The 17095-nt window shown below is 48.2% G+C and overlaps 1 protein-coding gene across 2 annotated transcripts in view; it reads left to right on the forward strand.

The window, feature by feature from the left end:
• The first annotated feature begins 1809 nt into the window (after positions 1-1809).
• The window catches only part of FGF13 (fibroblast growth factor 13), a 333006-nt gene continuing 317720 nt past the window's right edge, over positions 1810-17095 (forward strand). Inside the window, exon 1 of one of the 2 annotated variants that reach the window (XM_014601275.3) lies at positions 1810-1993. In XM_014601275.3, the coding sequence (XP_014456761.1) occupies positions 1945-1993 (49 nt within the window). In that variant the 5' untranslated portion in view covers positions 1810-1944. The remainder of the gene's footprint in view (positions 1994-17095) is intronic. The other variant, XM_014601293.3, reaches the window with a different exon arrangement.

Genomic DNA, 17095 nt, shown 5'->3' on the forward strand with positions numbered 1-17095 from the left:
TGTGGGCATTGCATGGACTACCCTCACCCCTTTATATTATTTACTTTATTTTTTTTGGCACTTGCTGCACCCCCTCCCTGCACCTGCACCACACCTGTTGGAACAAGCACCTCCTCCTATCTTCTTGGGTGGCAAGGCAGCTCCTGCACCTTGGCACAGCTGGGAGCTGGGGGGGTTCCCGGCTTGCCTGTGCGGCCTGGGAGAGGAGGAGACCTGGGGCAGGAATGCGCTTGCACTAAAAATAGAGAGACCCTGTGACCGGGCGCTGCGCGCAGTGCCTGCACCCCTCCCCGGCCGGGAGAGACCGCTTGGGGCCAGGCAGGGCACCCCCTCCTCCCTCCCTCCCTCCTCGCGGTGCTGACCCGGGGGCGTCCAGTCGGGATTTCCACCGCCCTCCCCTCTTCCAGAGGGCGCGGACAGACGCCAGGTAACGTGTAGCTGCTCCCTCGCTGGCCAGGGCGAGCCTTGGCTCTTATCCCGGGATACCAGGCTCCGCTGGCGTCTGTCTGCGCTGCGCTGCGCTTGCTGCGGGGCGGGGCGGAGCGGAGCGGGGCGGGGGGCTCCGCTTGCTCCTTGCCCGCGGTGCGGGGCTGGGGGAGGGCTTCCCCTCAGCTGGAAACCGCGGCTCGGAGCAATCCGGAGTGAAGCCGGAGTCACGTCTGCGCGGCTCCTTCCGCTGAAGCGCCCAGCTGCGCCTCAGAGGGTCCCCTCGTCGCAAAAATACCCCTCCCGCTCTAAATATAGACGCGTGAGCATTTGGGCGCATCTCAATTTTCAAAATCCGCGCGGAGGCCGGAGGGGGGGGGGGGGGGTCCTCTCCGCATGGGGAGCGTCCACACGAGCCTTTGTGTTCCTGTGGACGTGTGGCCGGCCCCGGAGCCCGCGCCGCGCTCGCTGCCTGCGCGCGATTTTCAGACGCTGCCTGGAGCCGCGCCGGGCGCTGCCGGGTCCGGTGAGACGGGGGGGGGGGGGGGTGCCTTCCTGGCCTGAAGCGGGAATTGAAAGAAGAAAAGTGGAGGGGGAAACGCCGGGGCGGGGGGGTTGGGGACAGGGGGTGTGTGTGTGTTTGTGTTGAGGGCAAGCGGGTGTGGGTGTGCACTGAGGGGGGGAGGGTGTGTGGTGCGGACAGGTGTGTGCGTGTTTGTGTTGAGTGCGTTGGGGGCAGGTGTGTGTGTGTGTGTGTGCTTTTGGTGCGGGTGTGTTTGTATTGCGGGCAGGGGTGTGGGTGTGCATTAGGGCAGGTGTGTGTGTGCTTTTGGTGCGGGTGTGTGTGTTTGTACTGCGGGCAGGGGGGTATGGGTGTGCATTGGGGCAGGTGTGTGTGTGCTTTTGTTGCGGGGGTGCGTGTATGTGTGTGCTTGTACTGCGGGCAGGGAGGTGTGGGTGTGCATTGAGGCAGGTGTGCGCGCGCTTTTGTTGCGGGGCTGAACGTGTATGTGTTTGTATTGCGGGCAGGGGGTGTGGGTGTGCGTTGGGGCAGGTGTGTGCATGTGTGGGTGGGAGTGTGCACACGGGTGGGGGTGCATGCGTGCACCCCCCCCCCCGGGATCTTCCCCCGCGCCAGCGGCAACAGGCTGTGCTGGGGGGCCCTTGCCCGCTGGCGCGGGGTAGGCGCGGCGTGTGTCCCCCGCCCGCTGCGCTGCGCCGCGCTGCGCTCCGGGGCCGGGCTGCGGGCCGGGCGAGGTGGGGAGGGGCTGCCGGCTGCTTTTGTCTCGTGCACGCCGAGCGGCGGGCGGAGGATCTCCGTGCTGCCCGGGTCCCCGCCGCTCACCAGCCCTCCCTCCCTCCCGTGCAGCCGAGCCGAGCCGAGCCGAGCCGCGCCGCGCCGAGCCGCCCTGCCCCGGCCCCGGCCCCGCGGGCCGGCCCCGCTCCCCGCTCCCGCCGCGGTTCTCCTGAAGCCCGAGCGTCTCCCGGGGGATTTTTTTTACGAGCACGCTGGGATCTATGAGCGGGAAGGTGATCAAGCCTAAAGAAGAGAAAGATGCTTCCAAGGGTAAGTGCCCCCAGCTCCTGCCCTTGCCCCCCACCCCTCCTCCTCCTCCTCCCCAGATCCGGGCTAGGGAGGCAGCTCGGCTTGGGAGAAGTCCTCGGGGCACCCCCTTGCAGTGGCCGAGCTGGGATGCTGGATGTCAACTGGGTAACCATGGAAACGGGATGAAGGGCTGGGGCTTGGGGCGGGGGGCAAGGAGTTGTGGGGAGCCGCAAGTGGCCGGGTTTGGGGCTGGGCAGGCGGGTGCCTGGGTAGGGGATGGGGGGAGGCTCTGCTGCTTTCCCCAGCTCCTTGGTGCATCCCGCACCCTTCCCCCACCCTGCTCCCTGCTCTGGGAAAGTCTGGGCCAGCCACATCCCGGGCTGCCCAAACCAGGCCCGTGCCCCCAAGGCATTTACAGGTGCCCGACTCCCCTGACTCCACCAGTATTAACTCTATGCCACCAAACAATAGGTGACCCACAAGCAGTGTGTCTTAGAGCCTCCCGCAGCGGCTCTGTTTGGAGTATTGCGTGAGTGCATTTGGCCAAGTAGCTATTGTCTATGTGCCTGCCGTAGCCTTTGTAACAAGCAGCATCGCTGTCAATTGTCAGTGCGTCCATGAACTGCATTAGACACGATAGACCGGACCCACTCGCAAGGGCAGCATCCCTTCTTTCCCTAATCTTCCCCCCTCCAGGGAAAACCACCATCCTACCGCAGCTTATTATTACCGCTCGAGACAAAGCAAATCGGCACATTGTCTGGGATGGTGGTCAAGCGAATCGTAGCACGTTTGGCCCAAGACCGGTCATTTTGTTGAAAGGCTGCTGCCGTTTTAATGTGCTTTTCTTTCAACTTTCTCTTTTTGGGGGGCTCGCTTTCTTGGTTTCTGAAGTTCACGCTAGAATCGCTGCATTTGGTAAACTTGCTTCTGTGTTGAAGGCTCTTCCTAAATCCAGCTCGTCACTCTAGTTGCATAGTCTTACCCGATATCTAAGTTTTTTTTCTCTAATTGTTTTCAGTAAAAAAATAGGGAAGTCCATGGTCCAAATGTGTTATAATACACGGTAGTTCCTGAAAATATTTTTTTTTCCTTTTTTAAAAAAAAAACAACAACGATACTTTACTCTCAAAGTCTGGTAACTACCAGCTCCAGTGAAGGGCCTTATTTACTGAAAATGTATCAAAATAATTCAATGAGCAATGCAGAATGAAAGGTGCCTGCATTTTTAAGGCGTTACTATATATAATAAGCCTGGTTTAGAACTGCATTATAATTTGGTACCATAAGACCCTGTCATGCTTACTCCTTGGTGCAACATGTACACATTTTTTTGGATGTAATTCAAGCATTTAATGTTAGTTCAAGGGCTGCAGATCCTTTCAATGACACGTTGACTTGACATTTTAAATTGAATTTATCTAGGGTGTGCGACAGACTTGCATTTCCAAACATAGGGGCAAATACATGGCCTGTAATGAGTTAAACTCATCAGCGTCTGCCTACTATGGTGGGAATGTTTCATAAAGTATGCGTGCCAGGTGCCCTGAGGCAAACTACAAAGGCATGACAGGGGGTTTTTTTTTTTTCTTTCCTTCTGTACACACGTAGAAATTAGTATTTACCATTTTCCATATTGATTCACCCCACGTGACCAAATAGGCCATGCACCGCATTAGATGCAGCAGAGGGGGGTCAGGGGAAGCAAGCTGGGTGGGCTAGGGTGGTAGCGTGCAAACTACTTTTGAAGGATGGGCAGAGCCCCAGGGCGGTGGGAGGGAGATGACAGTCATCACTTGGGAGGTTTCTGGCCACAGGTTGCCCATTTGAATCTGATTTTCTTCGAAACTGTCAAAGTTTCTGGCGGTGATTGACAGGGATGACATTCCCGGCTAAATGTTTAAAACTGATGTAGTCACGCTTAAAATAGTCTGGCTCTCCTCTCCACGTAGCGGGACTGCGCTCTGTTTGCAAACCAGGAGACAGCTGCTTCTCCGGCTTCCTCCCTTTCCACGGACTTGGTCCCCGCGTATACTTTTACTGACAGATGTGTGTACGCGTCTGCGGTGGCTAACCGGTCCTGGGAAGGCTGACGCAATTATGCCTCGTGCAAGAACAGGAAAGAGCACTCTCCTGTTTGTGTAAACTGACACTCGGCTTGCCTTCGGAGATATTCCTCTGTCTCTCATTCTGGGGGATATGTGCCGTCATTTTTAAACACTAGACATAAGGAGAAAAAAAAACAGCGCTCAAGTTTATTGTGCTTCCACATTAAGTGGCATGATGGAGCTATTTTCATAGAGTTAATAGGATATGAATCTCTCTTTCTGAAACAGAAGTAGAAATCTTTTATGCTCAAAATAAGGGTTTATTGTGGGTTGTTGTTTTTTTTTTTCTTGCAGTCCTCTCAACCAGACTTATGGGTCAAATTCATGGTCCATGAAGCAGAGCCTGATTAAAATAGTATTGTGATGAGTGAATGCTGGCTAGGGGAGAGTTAGGCATGCATTAGGAGTATTCTGCACTCGCGGTCAGCCTTTTGGGTTGCTAGTATTTTGGCTACGCTGGTGTAACCCTGTTGATTTTTAGTAAGGGAATACACCAAAGGGAGGGATTTGTTCTCGGACTTCAAAATAACTGCCTTATTCGTACACTTCCCAGAGGTGGAGGCAAGCGTCGGCTTCGGCGCTTCTTGGAGGCCCCGTTTCCAACTACCAGTCTGAACCCCAGCAGCAACTGCTTGGCTTAAAGAAAGAATTGCAGCTTTTAAAAACAGCTATGCAGCACCAGAAGGGGGGGAAAAAATATTCCAGTCTGAGTAAACCCTGTAAATTAACATAATGAAGGTTAGAAGCACCCTTAAATTGTGAAAAATGCTACAGCAGGTAAGCTCTAAACTTCTGCTGTCTAAATCTAGACTGTGTTAGACAGACCCGTAATACTGCACCCCCTTCACTGGTAGAGCGTGCGTGTGCAAATGCGAGTGTGTGCGCGCACTTCTGTGTCACTAGGTAGGACAGCAATCCAGTCTGCTGAAAGTCTGGTCGAATATTGCAGTTCGCATCCTTGGCTATTAAAATTGCCTGGCAGCGTATTAAAGCAGTGGTTTCATATTGGAGAGGAGAAGTGAACACCTCTGCAGGCTGTTTCACACACAGGGCTGGATCTTGCGTTTCTTTGTTTTGCAGGGCATTTAGATGCTCTGAAAATGCTGGGTCAGCCTCTGGGGTCTTGCAGTATTAGTTTGGCCACTGGAAATGGCTCGTTTGCAGCTATGCTAATGAATGCCAGAAACGGTAAAGATGTGACTCCTAGGAAAACCCAGCCCTGAGCACAGCAACAGCCCGATTCCTTTCTCGTGGTGTTTTTTCACGCAGCAGAGGCTGTGCGTGCATGGCAAAGCAGATGACTGTTAAGGTCCGTGATGGTTCAGACCTGCTGCTCTGCTGTCTGCTCCCTGCCCTATCTACCTCAGTGCCACCTGTCCCCTCACCAATCTATCGTGCACCACACAAGCACGTGTAGTGCAAGTTGGCCACCCTTGGTTTAGGTCATTTGTCTTCTTTGAAGCTTTTTCGCTGGCAATTTTGTTAGAGGGAGTCTTGGAATTATTTTTAGACGTGCATAGACAGCATCCCAGATGGGAAAAGTTTTGTTGTGCATTGAGGTTTTTTCCATTGTGGATAAAAAAAATAATAATATTCAGCCTGACTGTATAGGACCACGGGGCGTTATTGTCTGCAGCAAAGCTCATTGAACTCTGTGGGAAACTGCAGTTAGCAGGATCAGGTCACAATGCCTAGAGCTTATATTGCCCTGTGTGACAGTGGTAGTCACTTGCTGCATTTGGCTTAAGCTTCTCATTTCCCTGCACCCGTCTCCTCTGAGGATACCGAAAAGGAAAAGCAAAAAACTCCAAAACACAAGAACAAGATTGTCAGGGTTTATTTATTGATTTCCCCCTTTTTTAATTTATGTAGTTGCAGCCTTCCTATATCCAAAGAGATGCTCTGCCTTTTGGGGGTTTGTTTGGGGGTTTTTTTGCCTGTCGCCTACTTCGATTGCAAGAAAGTTTGGTAACTATACCGAAGCTGTACAGCCTCCGTTAGCAGAGTGGCAGGGAACAGGCTCTGATTCCTTCCCAAGGAAGCCAAATAGAGCAAGGATTGTCTGCACGCAGCATGTTGAAACCATTGGCAGGAAGGGGGAGGATTCTGGAAAGGTGGGTTGGATTCCAGGTTGGTGACAACAGGCAGAAACCCCCTGGAAAAGCAAGGTGCCTGGCAGCCCCATTGAGGTATTACAGCAGCAGCCGCACTTTTCTCATTCTTGGCTTATTCCTTTTCCACCGTACAGTCAATACCTGTTTGTAGGAGCGTGCTGCGATGTTGCTTCTAAGTGGCTGTTGCTGTTAGAGAGCATCCTCCAAGTCTACGGTACAGGAGAAAATCTTTCTTGGGAAATGTTACTGGTAAGAGGTTGTTGCTCCTCTGATCAGGTGTTGCTGCAAACAAGTGTTGGCTGTGCTGCAGCACTTACTCGTGAGACAGTATCTTGCTTTGAGGGTATGAAGAAGAGCCCTGTAAAGGCAGCGTAACTTGTCAGCGCTCTAGATATAAGACCATTGACTCAAAATGAATTGGCAAGCCCGAAGTATGATGGGGGAGGGCAAGCAGCTTCTAAATATCGCTCTGCTTCTCTGCCAGATCAGGTGGAAGGAGTTTCTCTGCCTCTTTTATCAACAGTTTCGGCTTGCCAATTTTACATCCCAGAAAAAAATGAAATGCTGGCAGCCTCCATCAGCCACAACAGCTTGACATATGAACTCGATCCTCCGTTCTGGTAGGTACTTGCCAGCAATAGATCGGGTGGCCAGTTGCTACTATTGACTTGCGCATCCGAAGTCTTCGTTTTTGTATCATAATCCTTTTAATGGCACAAAGGAAGGAGCAATTAAAAGTCAGGGGTTTGGTTTGGTTTCCTTCGTGTCACAAGGAATCTGTGCGGCTCCTGTTTGAGACTCTCAGATACGCTTTGAATAGACATCTGTGCGCCGCCCACTGCAAAGGCATCGCTCGAGTCTGACGCAAGCTCTGCCCCCTCCCAATATTGACATTCCTGGAGACAACAGATAGTCATTTCTTGGCTAAGATCCCAATCCATTCAAAATTCCCATTGACATCAGTAGGAGCTGTATCTGTCTGGCTGTGGGATCAGCTCTAATTAGTGGGTGGTTGTTAGCATGCTCGTGTTCGGAATATTTACGGTAACTACCTCCTGTTCTGACTCATTATCTGTACCGGCATTCGGCTCTGAGAAAATACAATAACGCTCCTCCTAAAAAGATGCAATCGCACCGATAAACCCCAGGGAGGTCACGTGACACCTCTCTGTAGGATGCTAGCAATTAAAAACTGGAAACAACCTTCCTAACAAAGGTTCCTGCACATTCCCGGTGCGGTGTCAAAGTTTGTTTCTGTGTTATGAAGGCCTCGGTTGTAGCCCCTCCAATTCCAGACTTTGGGATTTACAGGCTTTTCGGGCACAGATCGCTGCTCTCTGTGGCGATGGACTTTCTCGTATAGAAGCAATGTAACCCCATCGTCTTTCTGAAAGAGGATTAGGATTTAATTTAAAGTAATCTTGTGTGCCTCTTTTTCCAGGTTGGAGAGCAGCCTCCAAGAAAATGAAACCAATGGGGGAAATAGCCCCCCAAAACCCTGCATGGAGCTGCCAAATGAGTGGTGTTTGCTTGGTCAGTCTAAGCAGATCCATTAGAAAGGTCCCGTAACTCAGCATCCGTATTGCCACTGCCGGCCTTTAGCAGACCCCTCATTACGTGTATTCAGGTAGGCTTTGCAGTGATTTTTCTACAGCAGCGTTGATGTTACCCCTTGAGCTTGAGGCACTGTAGAGTAGTAGCAGGCCAGACGGGCATTTCATTCTCCTCGTCTTCCCCTTCTCTGCACTTTTGCTGCTACCGCTTGTTCTAGAATCAGAGGTGATTTTATAGCTCATGTGACCCATTTGGGTTTATCTCCTTTGGGAGTAAAAGCAGGGAAAATGGTATTGGTTAGCCTACCCCTGAAAGCCGTATAACATCTTAGACTCTTGTAAACTGTTTCATTTGTTAGCTTTATAAATCATGTATATGGTACTTTAAATTACCCTGGCATTTTATAAATGCTGAGAGACACAACAGTTCAAGGCTCTGATCTTGAAAACTTTCATAAGGGAGATCTGACTGTTTTCACCTACAGAGAGTAGCCTTGTGGACTTTAGTAAGGTTAGTTTGAATGTGGCCATGGATCTGGGGCCTTGACTATTGATTTGGGGAAGCTCTGAACTATTGTGGTGGGCTAAAAAGCTGCGTGTTCACCATTTGCCTTGGATTGACATTGTGAAAGCTCACTTGGCAGGAAGCTTTCCTTAAAAACATGTATTGTAGTGTAAACTACTTATTTTTTTTTTTTTTTATTTCTCTTTGAGGTCCCTTAGGCAAGAGACTAGGTTTTGGTATCTGGTGGCAGATGGAATATTTGTCTTGTTTTTGGGAGGGGAGGGAAATGAGAGAGACCTCCTAAAGCAGGGAACGGTTCAGTCTTTTTAATGAAGAAAATTTAAAAAGAGTGATATTCTGTCAACCTAATTAGCTGAGTGCAAGATGAAGTCAGGGCTAGAGGAAGAGAGGGTCATTATAGGTTAAATGTCTCCAGTGCTGCTTTAATAATTAGCATGTCACTGGGGAAAGAAAGCAGCTGTGGGGACATACTTGGGGCTCAAATGTAGTTGAGGAAAGGGTCTTTTCCTCCTAGTATTTAGGGGTACTATGACCACAGTTCAGTCGGAGAGAGGGAGCCCTTGTTATCTTCGAGCTGGTGCTTCTTGCTGTTGCACTTATATTTAGTAGAGAAGCTAAACTCGGATACTCAGCAGTTATCCGACTGGAAGAACAGGTGAGGATGTTTTCTGACGCCATCAGCTGCCTTTGCTTGTCATCTTTGCCATGTAAACTGCTAAATGACTAACTTGTGACTGATGGGGTAATAGTAGAATCGATATTGCAGGGACGGTTCAGATTGATGAAGTGGAGGAAGCAGTACCAATTAGAAAGTGCTCTGAGAAGTCTAAAATTAGGGGAGGAAAGTGCTATTGACTTATCTGAGAAATCACTCGGTGCTTTTCAAAAGCTCTGCTGCCGTGTTGGGGTAAGCCATTGCAACACTGATCCCGGTACCAGCGCACTTAGGACCTTGTTGCACCTTACGCTGTGAGCCACACAAATGTTGATCGGTGGTAGTGCTAGCTTGGGGTTTGGAGCAGTCGCATCTTTAGTCTGGAAACCTCTGTGCCCCTCTGCACAGCTGGGACTTGCCACTACAGGCCTGGTGAGCAGGAGCAGGGCTAGGAGCCGTAGCTATGAGTTGCCACTAGGGTTAGGGACAGACGTTACACACAAACCGGTTTAAGTGATCGGAAACTGGTTTAAACCTGTAACAGAACAGAAGCTCAGTGCATATAAACCAGTTACTGCTGACTGTGACTGCAGAGTACAAATCCCAGGGGCACCTGGAAGCAGGAAGAGGAAGTGATGAGCAGCCCTGCAGAGTCCTGGTGCTGTGATGCTGGACTGCGAATCCCAGAGACCTTGGGGGCAGCAGGAAGAGTCTGTGCTTAGCCTAGAGGGCTGGTAAGCCAGGATGGGCCTTTATCCCTGCTCAACAGGCAGGAGTGTGAGGAATACTGGAGGACTTCAACTTGAGTGGCCACACTTCAATGGAACAGGAGCTGGGTAGTGTGAAGCAGAGATAATCCTGCCCTGGTGTGGTATAACTTTAAGATATGTAATGAGTGCTTGCAGCCATGTTAAAGTATAAATGTGAGCATCACCCAGGGGTTAAAAGCTCCAGGAGCTGCCTAAAATTACCACAGGCCCCGAGGCTTGCATTTCTCCTGGAAGGGGTGCATTCTGGAGAACTATTGTTCTGCTGGAAGGGATCTCCATGAGGCCCATGCACTGCTCAGTGCCTGTTTTGATGATTTAAGTCATCATTTGGCCTTGTGTTGGTGTGGACCTGACCTGTGGGTGCAGCCTGCAGAGCCGCCAACCTAGGAAATGCAGGGGAGGTTCTGAACGCTTCTGATCTTCGCTCCTTCCATTTGAGCAGCAAGTGTTAACGTATGTTAAAGAGCAGCACCTGTAATGAAGGTATGGACTGCATGAAAACCACCAGTTTTCAACAATGATGTTCCCACCCAAGCCTGCGTGACTTCCTCCCGAAAGCGTGTCCTTCCCTGGGTGCGAAACAGTCACGTCGTGATGGGTAGTTAGGAATGGCAAAGATTCGTGGCTTTCTCCAGGTTTGGACTCATGGAGCAGGACTGCTGTTTGAGTGATTAGATGACTTGGTAATCTCTGCAAACAGATTGAGACATGGTAGGGGAAGGAAAATATAAGAGAAATTCCACATCTCTACTCAAAATGAGTCCCTCTTGAGTTAATAAGTTCTCTCTTGAGTTAAATTAAGCTTTCTTTTAACACAGTCATTTTGACAGGGGGGCTGGTGTTGGGCACTTCCGAATTCAGAGAAGATTGTGCTGCCTTTTACTTGATTATACTGGAATAAATCGGGTATTGTGAGCCAAATCTATTAGGAGTGCATGGCATTTTGAAAAACAAGTTCCCTGCAACTTCTTGGACTTCTGTTTTGTATTTAACGTTTGCTTTGTACCTGCGTGTCTGGAGATGCTTCTGGTTTTGACCACTGAATCCTGAGCACTTTTCTGCTGTGGGGAGTGAATTTCTCTTAGATTTAAATAAATAGTATTTCAGCAAATGAAAGAAAAAAACTGTAGAAAGTGCAAGCAAAGCAACAAAGCAGAAAGAAATTAAATTTCAAAGGAAAGAATAACAAGGGGGAAAGTAGAGGGCAGTTTAATCGGTGTTTTTTCCTGTAATGCTTGCTTTAGTTTCTACAATGCATTTCTCTATTCCCAGCTCTAGTTATGCATACCATGATAAAAATTTCCATTTTTTTTTTTCATTTCTGCTTGGAAGAGACATTCAGGCACCAAAAAAAGAGACAGCTTTCTGTTTAGAACAAGCCTATCAGTGGTTTCCAAAACTAAAAATGTATGTTAGGGGGCTGTCTCTTTTGGCCTTACCCATCTGAGTAGTTCCAGTGACTTCTTTGGGCATATTTTTGTACGCAGAATAAGTCAGGTCTGTTCCCAGATCTTCCCATGCATTGTATATTTGATATAACATTACTTCCCAATGCAATTTGTTTAGTTGAATTTTGTATCGACTAGGCAAGATTGCATGAGACACCCTAACATAAAAGATAACCTCTTACATTGCAATTATCTAGGAAGCTCTAAACTATTCTAATTCCTTCTTCCTCCTTCTTGTAAGATCTAGTAGGAAATCAACACCGATTAAAGCAGATTTTAGTTCATCTTAAACTCTTAGGGAAAAGGTATGAGAGACTGGATACTTGAATCGTTATAGTTCTTCCCATTGCAGGAAGGATGATGGGGCCGAACAATGAAAGTAGTTGAAATTCTCACTAGTTTTGGTTTCAATGGTAGTGGTAGCTGCTTGGTACTCTTGACATTACTATACTTGAATTTTATAATTGATAGTAGTGATCATATTATAGTATAGTCCTCGTTTTCGTCTAACTGCAGATGCTGAAGAAATAATATTTTCCTGCAAATAGAAGAAAGGTCTTTGTAATCATCAAAGGCCTTTGAATTATACAGTCGATGTGGTTTTATTTGTAACATTATTCTTAGCGTCCTTAATCTAGCTTGCTTCTGATATTGTGCATCAATAACAAAGCATGCAGATGCTGCCAAAAGCAGGTACCAGGTTTCGTATGCTTTCTCCCAGCTCAGAAGAGCATAAAGGCTCCCTTTTTTCATTTGCAGCTACCCTATTTTTGTTTGCGTGTATTATGTAGAGCAGGCAGGACTCTTCAGTGAAAGTTGGGAATAATTCCACTGCAGTGAAAGGATTCACATCCATGTAAAGGCAGAATAAATGAGAACGGATTGAGCACCATACCTCTGTCTGATCAACTAAGGAGCAGCTGGAGAAACTCAGTGCCAGCTCTTGCGGCGGGTGATAGGTGACCGGGCTGGGGCTTGAGCAGCGTCCTTACTCCCCGTCGACCCTTAGTATCATCCAGCATCTGCAAAGGGAGCTCTTTTCTGCTCCTCATCCCACCTGATGGGGAAAAACCTGCAGAATTTCAATGTCCGTGTAACCAGTTTGCAAGTTGCCTTCTTCTCATTGCGTCCCTTCTGCCAACTCTCTACTAAATTACTTTTGAGTTATTGGCAGTAACAACCCTAGAGAGTTAAATAATATATTATTGTCATAATCCTTTAACAGCACAAGCCAAAGTATCCAAGCAAGAGAGGGAAGAGAAAGCTTTATGAGTTTAGGTGTGGTGCTGCTCATCTAGACAGAAAGGGAAAACAGCATTAAACAGAGAGCAGGAAAAAGGCTGAGAGTTTAGGTGTGCTCATTGAATGCAAGTCGATGTCCTTTTCCAGGCTGTTAAGGTGGGAGGAGAATGGACACAGGCAGCAATGAAGTTAGAAGAGAGGATTAGGTCGGGCTGGCTGGAAAATACCCGTTCTGTTTCATTTCTGTGGGGTTTTCATAATGAAATGCAATCTTTATAGTCCACTCTAGGACTGGGATCTAGAGCTTCACAGGATCAAAAGCATAGGGTTGTGGTATAAGTGATGATCTTCAAATGACTCTGTGGTTTGGAGAGACCGTGGTATAGGTAAGGAGGTGTTATGTGGGTACGTACCTCTTGAACTCAAAGTACATCATCTGTGATGCTATAGTTTTAAGTTTGAAAGGAGCAGTTTCCAGTGGCTTTGAGACTTGGAGATGACTGAGAGGAGGGTAAGCGTAGGTGGAGGAAGGGATGAGTAGTAGCAAGTGCATGTAGAGTCTGCATCCTGGAAGATTAGCTTTGAATGGTTCTGGAGGGCAGAGAGGGGAGCCAAAAAGCTAATGGGATGGGGGCGGTGATGGAGGTGATTTAGCATCCTTTCTTTGAGTGAATAAATAGCCAGACTGCTATTCTCTGACTGCAGAGTATGAATTTATGGAGACCATAAAAGAAGCAATGACAATAGTTGAGGCAGAAAGTGATGAAATAATAAGAATTTCAGTGGAAGCAGGGTCAAGCTAAAGATAAATCTGAGCATTGACACAGAGGTGGACGTGGACCCGGCGAAAGAAGACAGGATGAGGAGGAAGTCATTTGTGTTAAGTTAACGTGGCTGCATGGGTTTGGATAAGAGGACCAAAGATCCCTGCCTGGATCAGGCACATCACTGGCCTGAATAGGTGTCACTGGAGTTAGAGCCACACAAGCCTTTGGTGACCATCAAGCACAGTAGAGGAAGAGTCTTTATTTGTAGATGAGACTAACTCAAAGTAAGGTTTTTCACCCGTTGATTGTCTGGGTGGGTGGGTGGGTGCGTTTAATTTAAGCTGTGTGTTTATCGGTTTTCTTGTGCGCTAAAGCATGCCCTAATTCCTTGCGCTTGCCGCACAACAGAAAGCAGGCGAAGAAATGGAATGTGCTTATAATTAAAAAGTATTATTGAATGCAATTATAACCCTCAGTGAAGAAATGTGGCCATTTAGGTTTGAGCAGAACAAGTGAAAAACCTACCCGGCATTTATCCTTAACTTGCGGTACCAAATGACATGACGTCCAGCTTGTTGCACAGATCTTCTGCCTCCTTCTCTCTTCCTTTTTGGTTCGACTGAAAACTTCATTCTTCATTTCCTTGCGGATAGGCCAGACTTGTGATGCCAGTGCAGGGTGATGGTTGGTATGTCTGATCCTGAGCTGATTGCATGTCGCTGGTATGAGAGCAGATCTCTTCTACATGGCTGTCCAAATGCTCTTCTGACTCTTACCCATTTAGCCCCATTACAATGAATGGGACTTCATGGATGTCCCATACAACGACTGCTTGTGAAGTGCTTTCAAATCCCTCGGGGTGAAAGATGCTGTCCAAATGTAGCATCATTTTTAAAGAACTCCTGCTAGAGATGAAGCCGTGTAATTCACTTGGTCACATGGCGTCGGCAATAAAACTAATGCTATAACGCCACTTAAAAAGGTGTTGAGTTGCACAGTGGATAAAAAGAGGATCCTGTTGTGTTCACGAGTATGAATTGCTGTATTTCTGCCAGAGAAGCTCTGGTCTTGGAAAATGACAGGGACGTCGGGGTGCAGCCGAATTGCCTAACTTAAAAGTATTACAAGCTGGTCTCTTTACCTGGGCTAAAAGACACAAAAGTTTAAATTAACAACAGAAAACCTAATAGCATATTTAAATAGATGTGCACCTTTTTTTTCCCCATAATTTTCTGTATTCAGCTTTTCCTTGCTTAAAAAAAAGTGAGCTCTGATCAAGTTTGCGTTTTGTGCTGAGCACGTAACATGCTGATTTTTTTTTTTCCTCGACTAAACATGCAGCAGGGATTCAGTAACAGGAAAGTGAGACCGAGCCATCCATGACATGCCGAAGCATTGGTTTTGTCAGCCAGAGCTCAGGGGCTTTTAAAAACTTATTTAGTCTAATTTCCACCTTACAGTGTCCCGTCTGTCCGTGGTGTTCCCTCCATCACGTGTCTTCCCCATTGACTCAGACACTGCACGGCTGAATAAGCTACACGGTACATCTTGTTCAAATGGAGGCTACAACTTTGGCACCAGTATGGCAGGGTGGGGTGTTTCTAATGACTGACTTGCTTCAGCTGTTTTCCAGCTTAATGAGTGTAGACGGGAAGATGGCTATTCCCGCCTTCCCTGTTCCAGCAAAACTTTAATGAGCCCCCTTGCTGAAAAGGGCCGTACCCATCCTGCCCGAGGGCCCAGGGAATGGGTAAGGTTGGGGGGACGACCCACTTGCACCAGATCTTGAAGCCCATTTTGCATCCCATGCACAGAGCCCTTCAAATCCAGCCCCGTTGCATGCACAGGATCCAGCTCTTCATCTTTGCTGTATCCTGGGGTCTACCCAGATTTGGGTTTCCTTTTTTTTTTTTTAACTACTTGGTCCAGGACACTTGAGAAGCACCAAATCCAGTCAACCCTAAGTGCTCTGTTGCTGTGTGGGGCAGTGACTAAGTCCTTCCCTTCCCCAAAGTGAGCAACTGGCCAGTGGTGTATCTAGAAGCCTGTCTATTGAAGTGGTGGCAGGGTGTATGTGCATGAAAACGGGCATCGTGTGTGTCTCAGATTCGGGAAGGGGCTGGTCATCCCCCCCCACATTTGGTTTCATTTGCCCCATCGAGGCAGGCAATGGGCTGTGCTTGCTGGGAGAAATCTCTTCTTCTTGCGAGGTGTCCTCAGCCTGAGAGCTGACTCCAGCCGGTCCCATTGACTGGAAGCAAGGGAGCATTTAAAGTATCGTTGCTTCTGCAGGCCTTTTCAACTCTTTCATTTGAATATGTTGGGATTCTCCTGTGGCTGGTGCAAAATATTCTACAGGCAATAACCATGTTCAGCCTTGCAACCGCCCTGGGAGGTACAGAAGGAATATCTCAATTTAGCAGCTGTATTACAGAGTGGGAACATGAATGGTCACGTCGGATCCCGTTGAGAGCAGAAACTCGGGTCTCAGCTGACTCTAAGGGGTGGATGTCAGCTGCAGCTATTTGTAATTCTCCAAGGGGGATTGCAGAGTATAATTTCATACTCCATTAATATGATAAATTAAAAGCCTGCCATTCCATAACTTAAAAAAAAAAAATTGGGCTTCCAGTCTGTCTTTCCGGTTAAGGGTAGACGAGAACCTGATGGTGTTTAACCCCAAAAATGCAAGGGTCTCCACCTTGGGAGGAAAAACCTGCAGTATCCTTATGGGCTCGGCAGTGCTATGTTGGCTAGCACTATGGACAAAAGGGTCTTGGGGGTCAGGATTGACCACAAGATGAACATGAGTCTGCAACGTGATGCTGCAGCTAGTAAAGCGACCAAAACGCTGGCTTGCATCTATGGATGCTTCTCAAGCAAATCCCAGGACATCGTTCTCCCCTTGTACTTGGCCTTGGTGAGGCCGCAGCTGGAGTACTGCGTCCAGTTTTGGGCTCCACAACTCAAAAAGGATGTGGAGAAGCTTGAGAGGGTGCAGAGGAGAGCCACACGCATGATCAGAGGTCAGAAAACAGACCTTATGACGAGAGGCTGAGAGCCATGGGACTCTTCAGCCTGGAAAAGCACCGGCTCGGGGCGATCTGATGGCCACCTATAAATTTATAAGGGGTGCTCACCAGGATCTGGGGGAATGATTGTTCACCAGAGTGCCCCAAGGGATGACGAGGTCGAATGATTATGAACTCCTGCAAGACCATTTCAGGCTGGACATAAAGAAGAATTTCTTTACTGTCCAAGCCCCCAAGGTCGGAATAGCCTGCCACCGGAGGTGGTTCAAGCATCTACACTGAATGCCTTCAAAAGAAATTTGGATGCTTATCTTGCTGGGATCCTATGACCCCAGCTGACTTCCTGCCCCTGGGGTCGGGGGCTGGGGTCAATGATCTTCCGAGGTCCCTTCCAGCCCTAATGTCTATGAAGTAATGTCAACCTAAAGCCCCTAGAGATTTGATGACCAGCAGAGTAACAGAAAGCATAGACGGCCTGATCCTGTGAGGTGCTGAGAGCTCGACATCACTGAGAACTCAGGATGGGGCACCGTCCGTGAATATTGCATGTTTCCTGTCATGTCATGTTCCCGCTTTTGGCATTTTTTGCTTTAAAACACATTTCAGAAGGCGGCAGGGAGCATGCATTTGGGAGAGTGAATGAGCGAGTGACAATGGATTTGTAAAGAAAATCAACAACATGCAGCACATCTTCATCCTTCTCATTCAGAAGTTTCTGAATCAGCTGTTTGTCAAGGTATAATATTTCTATAGCTAAGCGGGGAAGATATGCATTACTTTTCTTTCAGAAAGTTGTTACTGTTCACTCATCAGCAAATTATCACATTCAGTACAATACAATTACCCTATTCTTTTTCGTGTCTTTTATGAGTACTTTGGCCTACTCCATAGGCTGTCTAAGTAATCAC

Source organism: Alligator mississippiensis, chromosome 8, assembly GCF_030867095.1.
Source record: "Alligator mississippiensis isolate rAllMis1 chromosome 8, rAllMis1, whole genome shotgun sequence".
In the NCBI taxonomy this organism is placed as follows: Eukaryota; Metazoa; Chordata; order Crocodylia; family Alligatoridae; genus Alligator; species Alligator mississippiensis.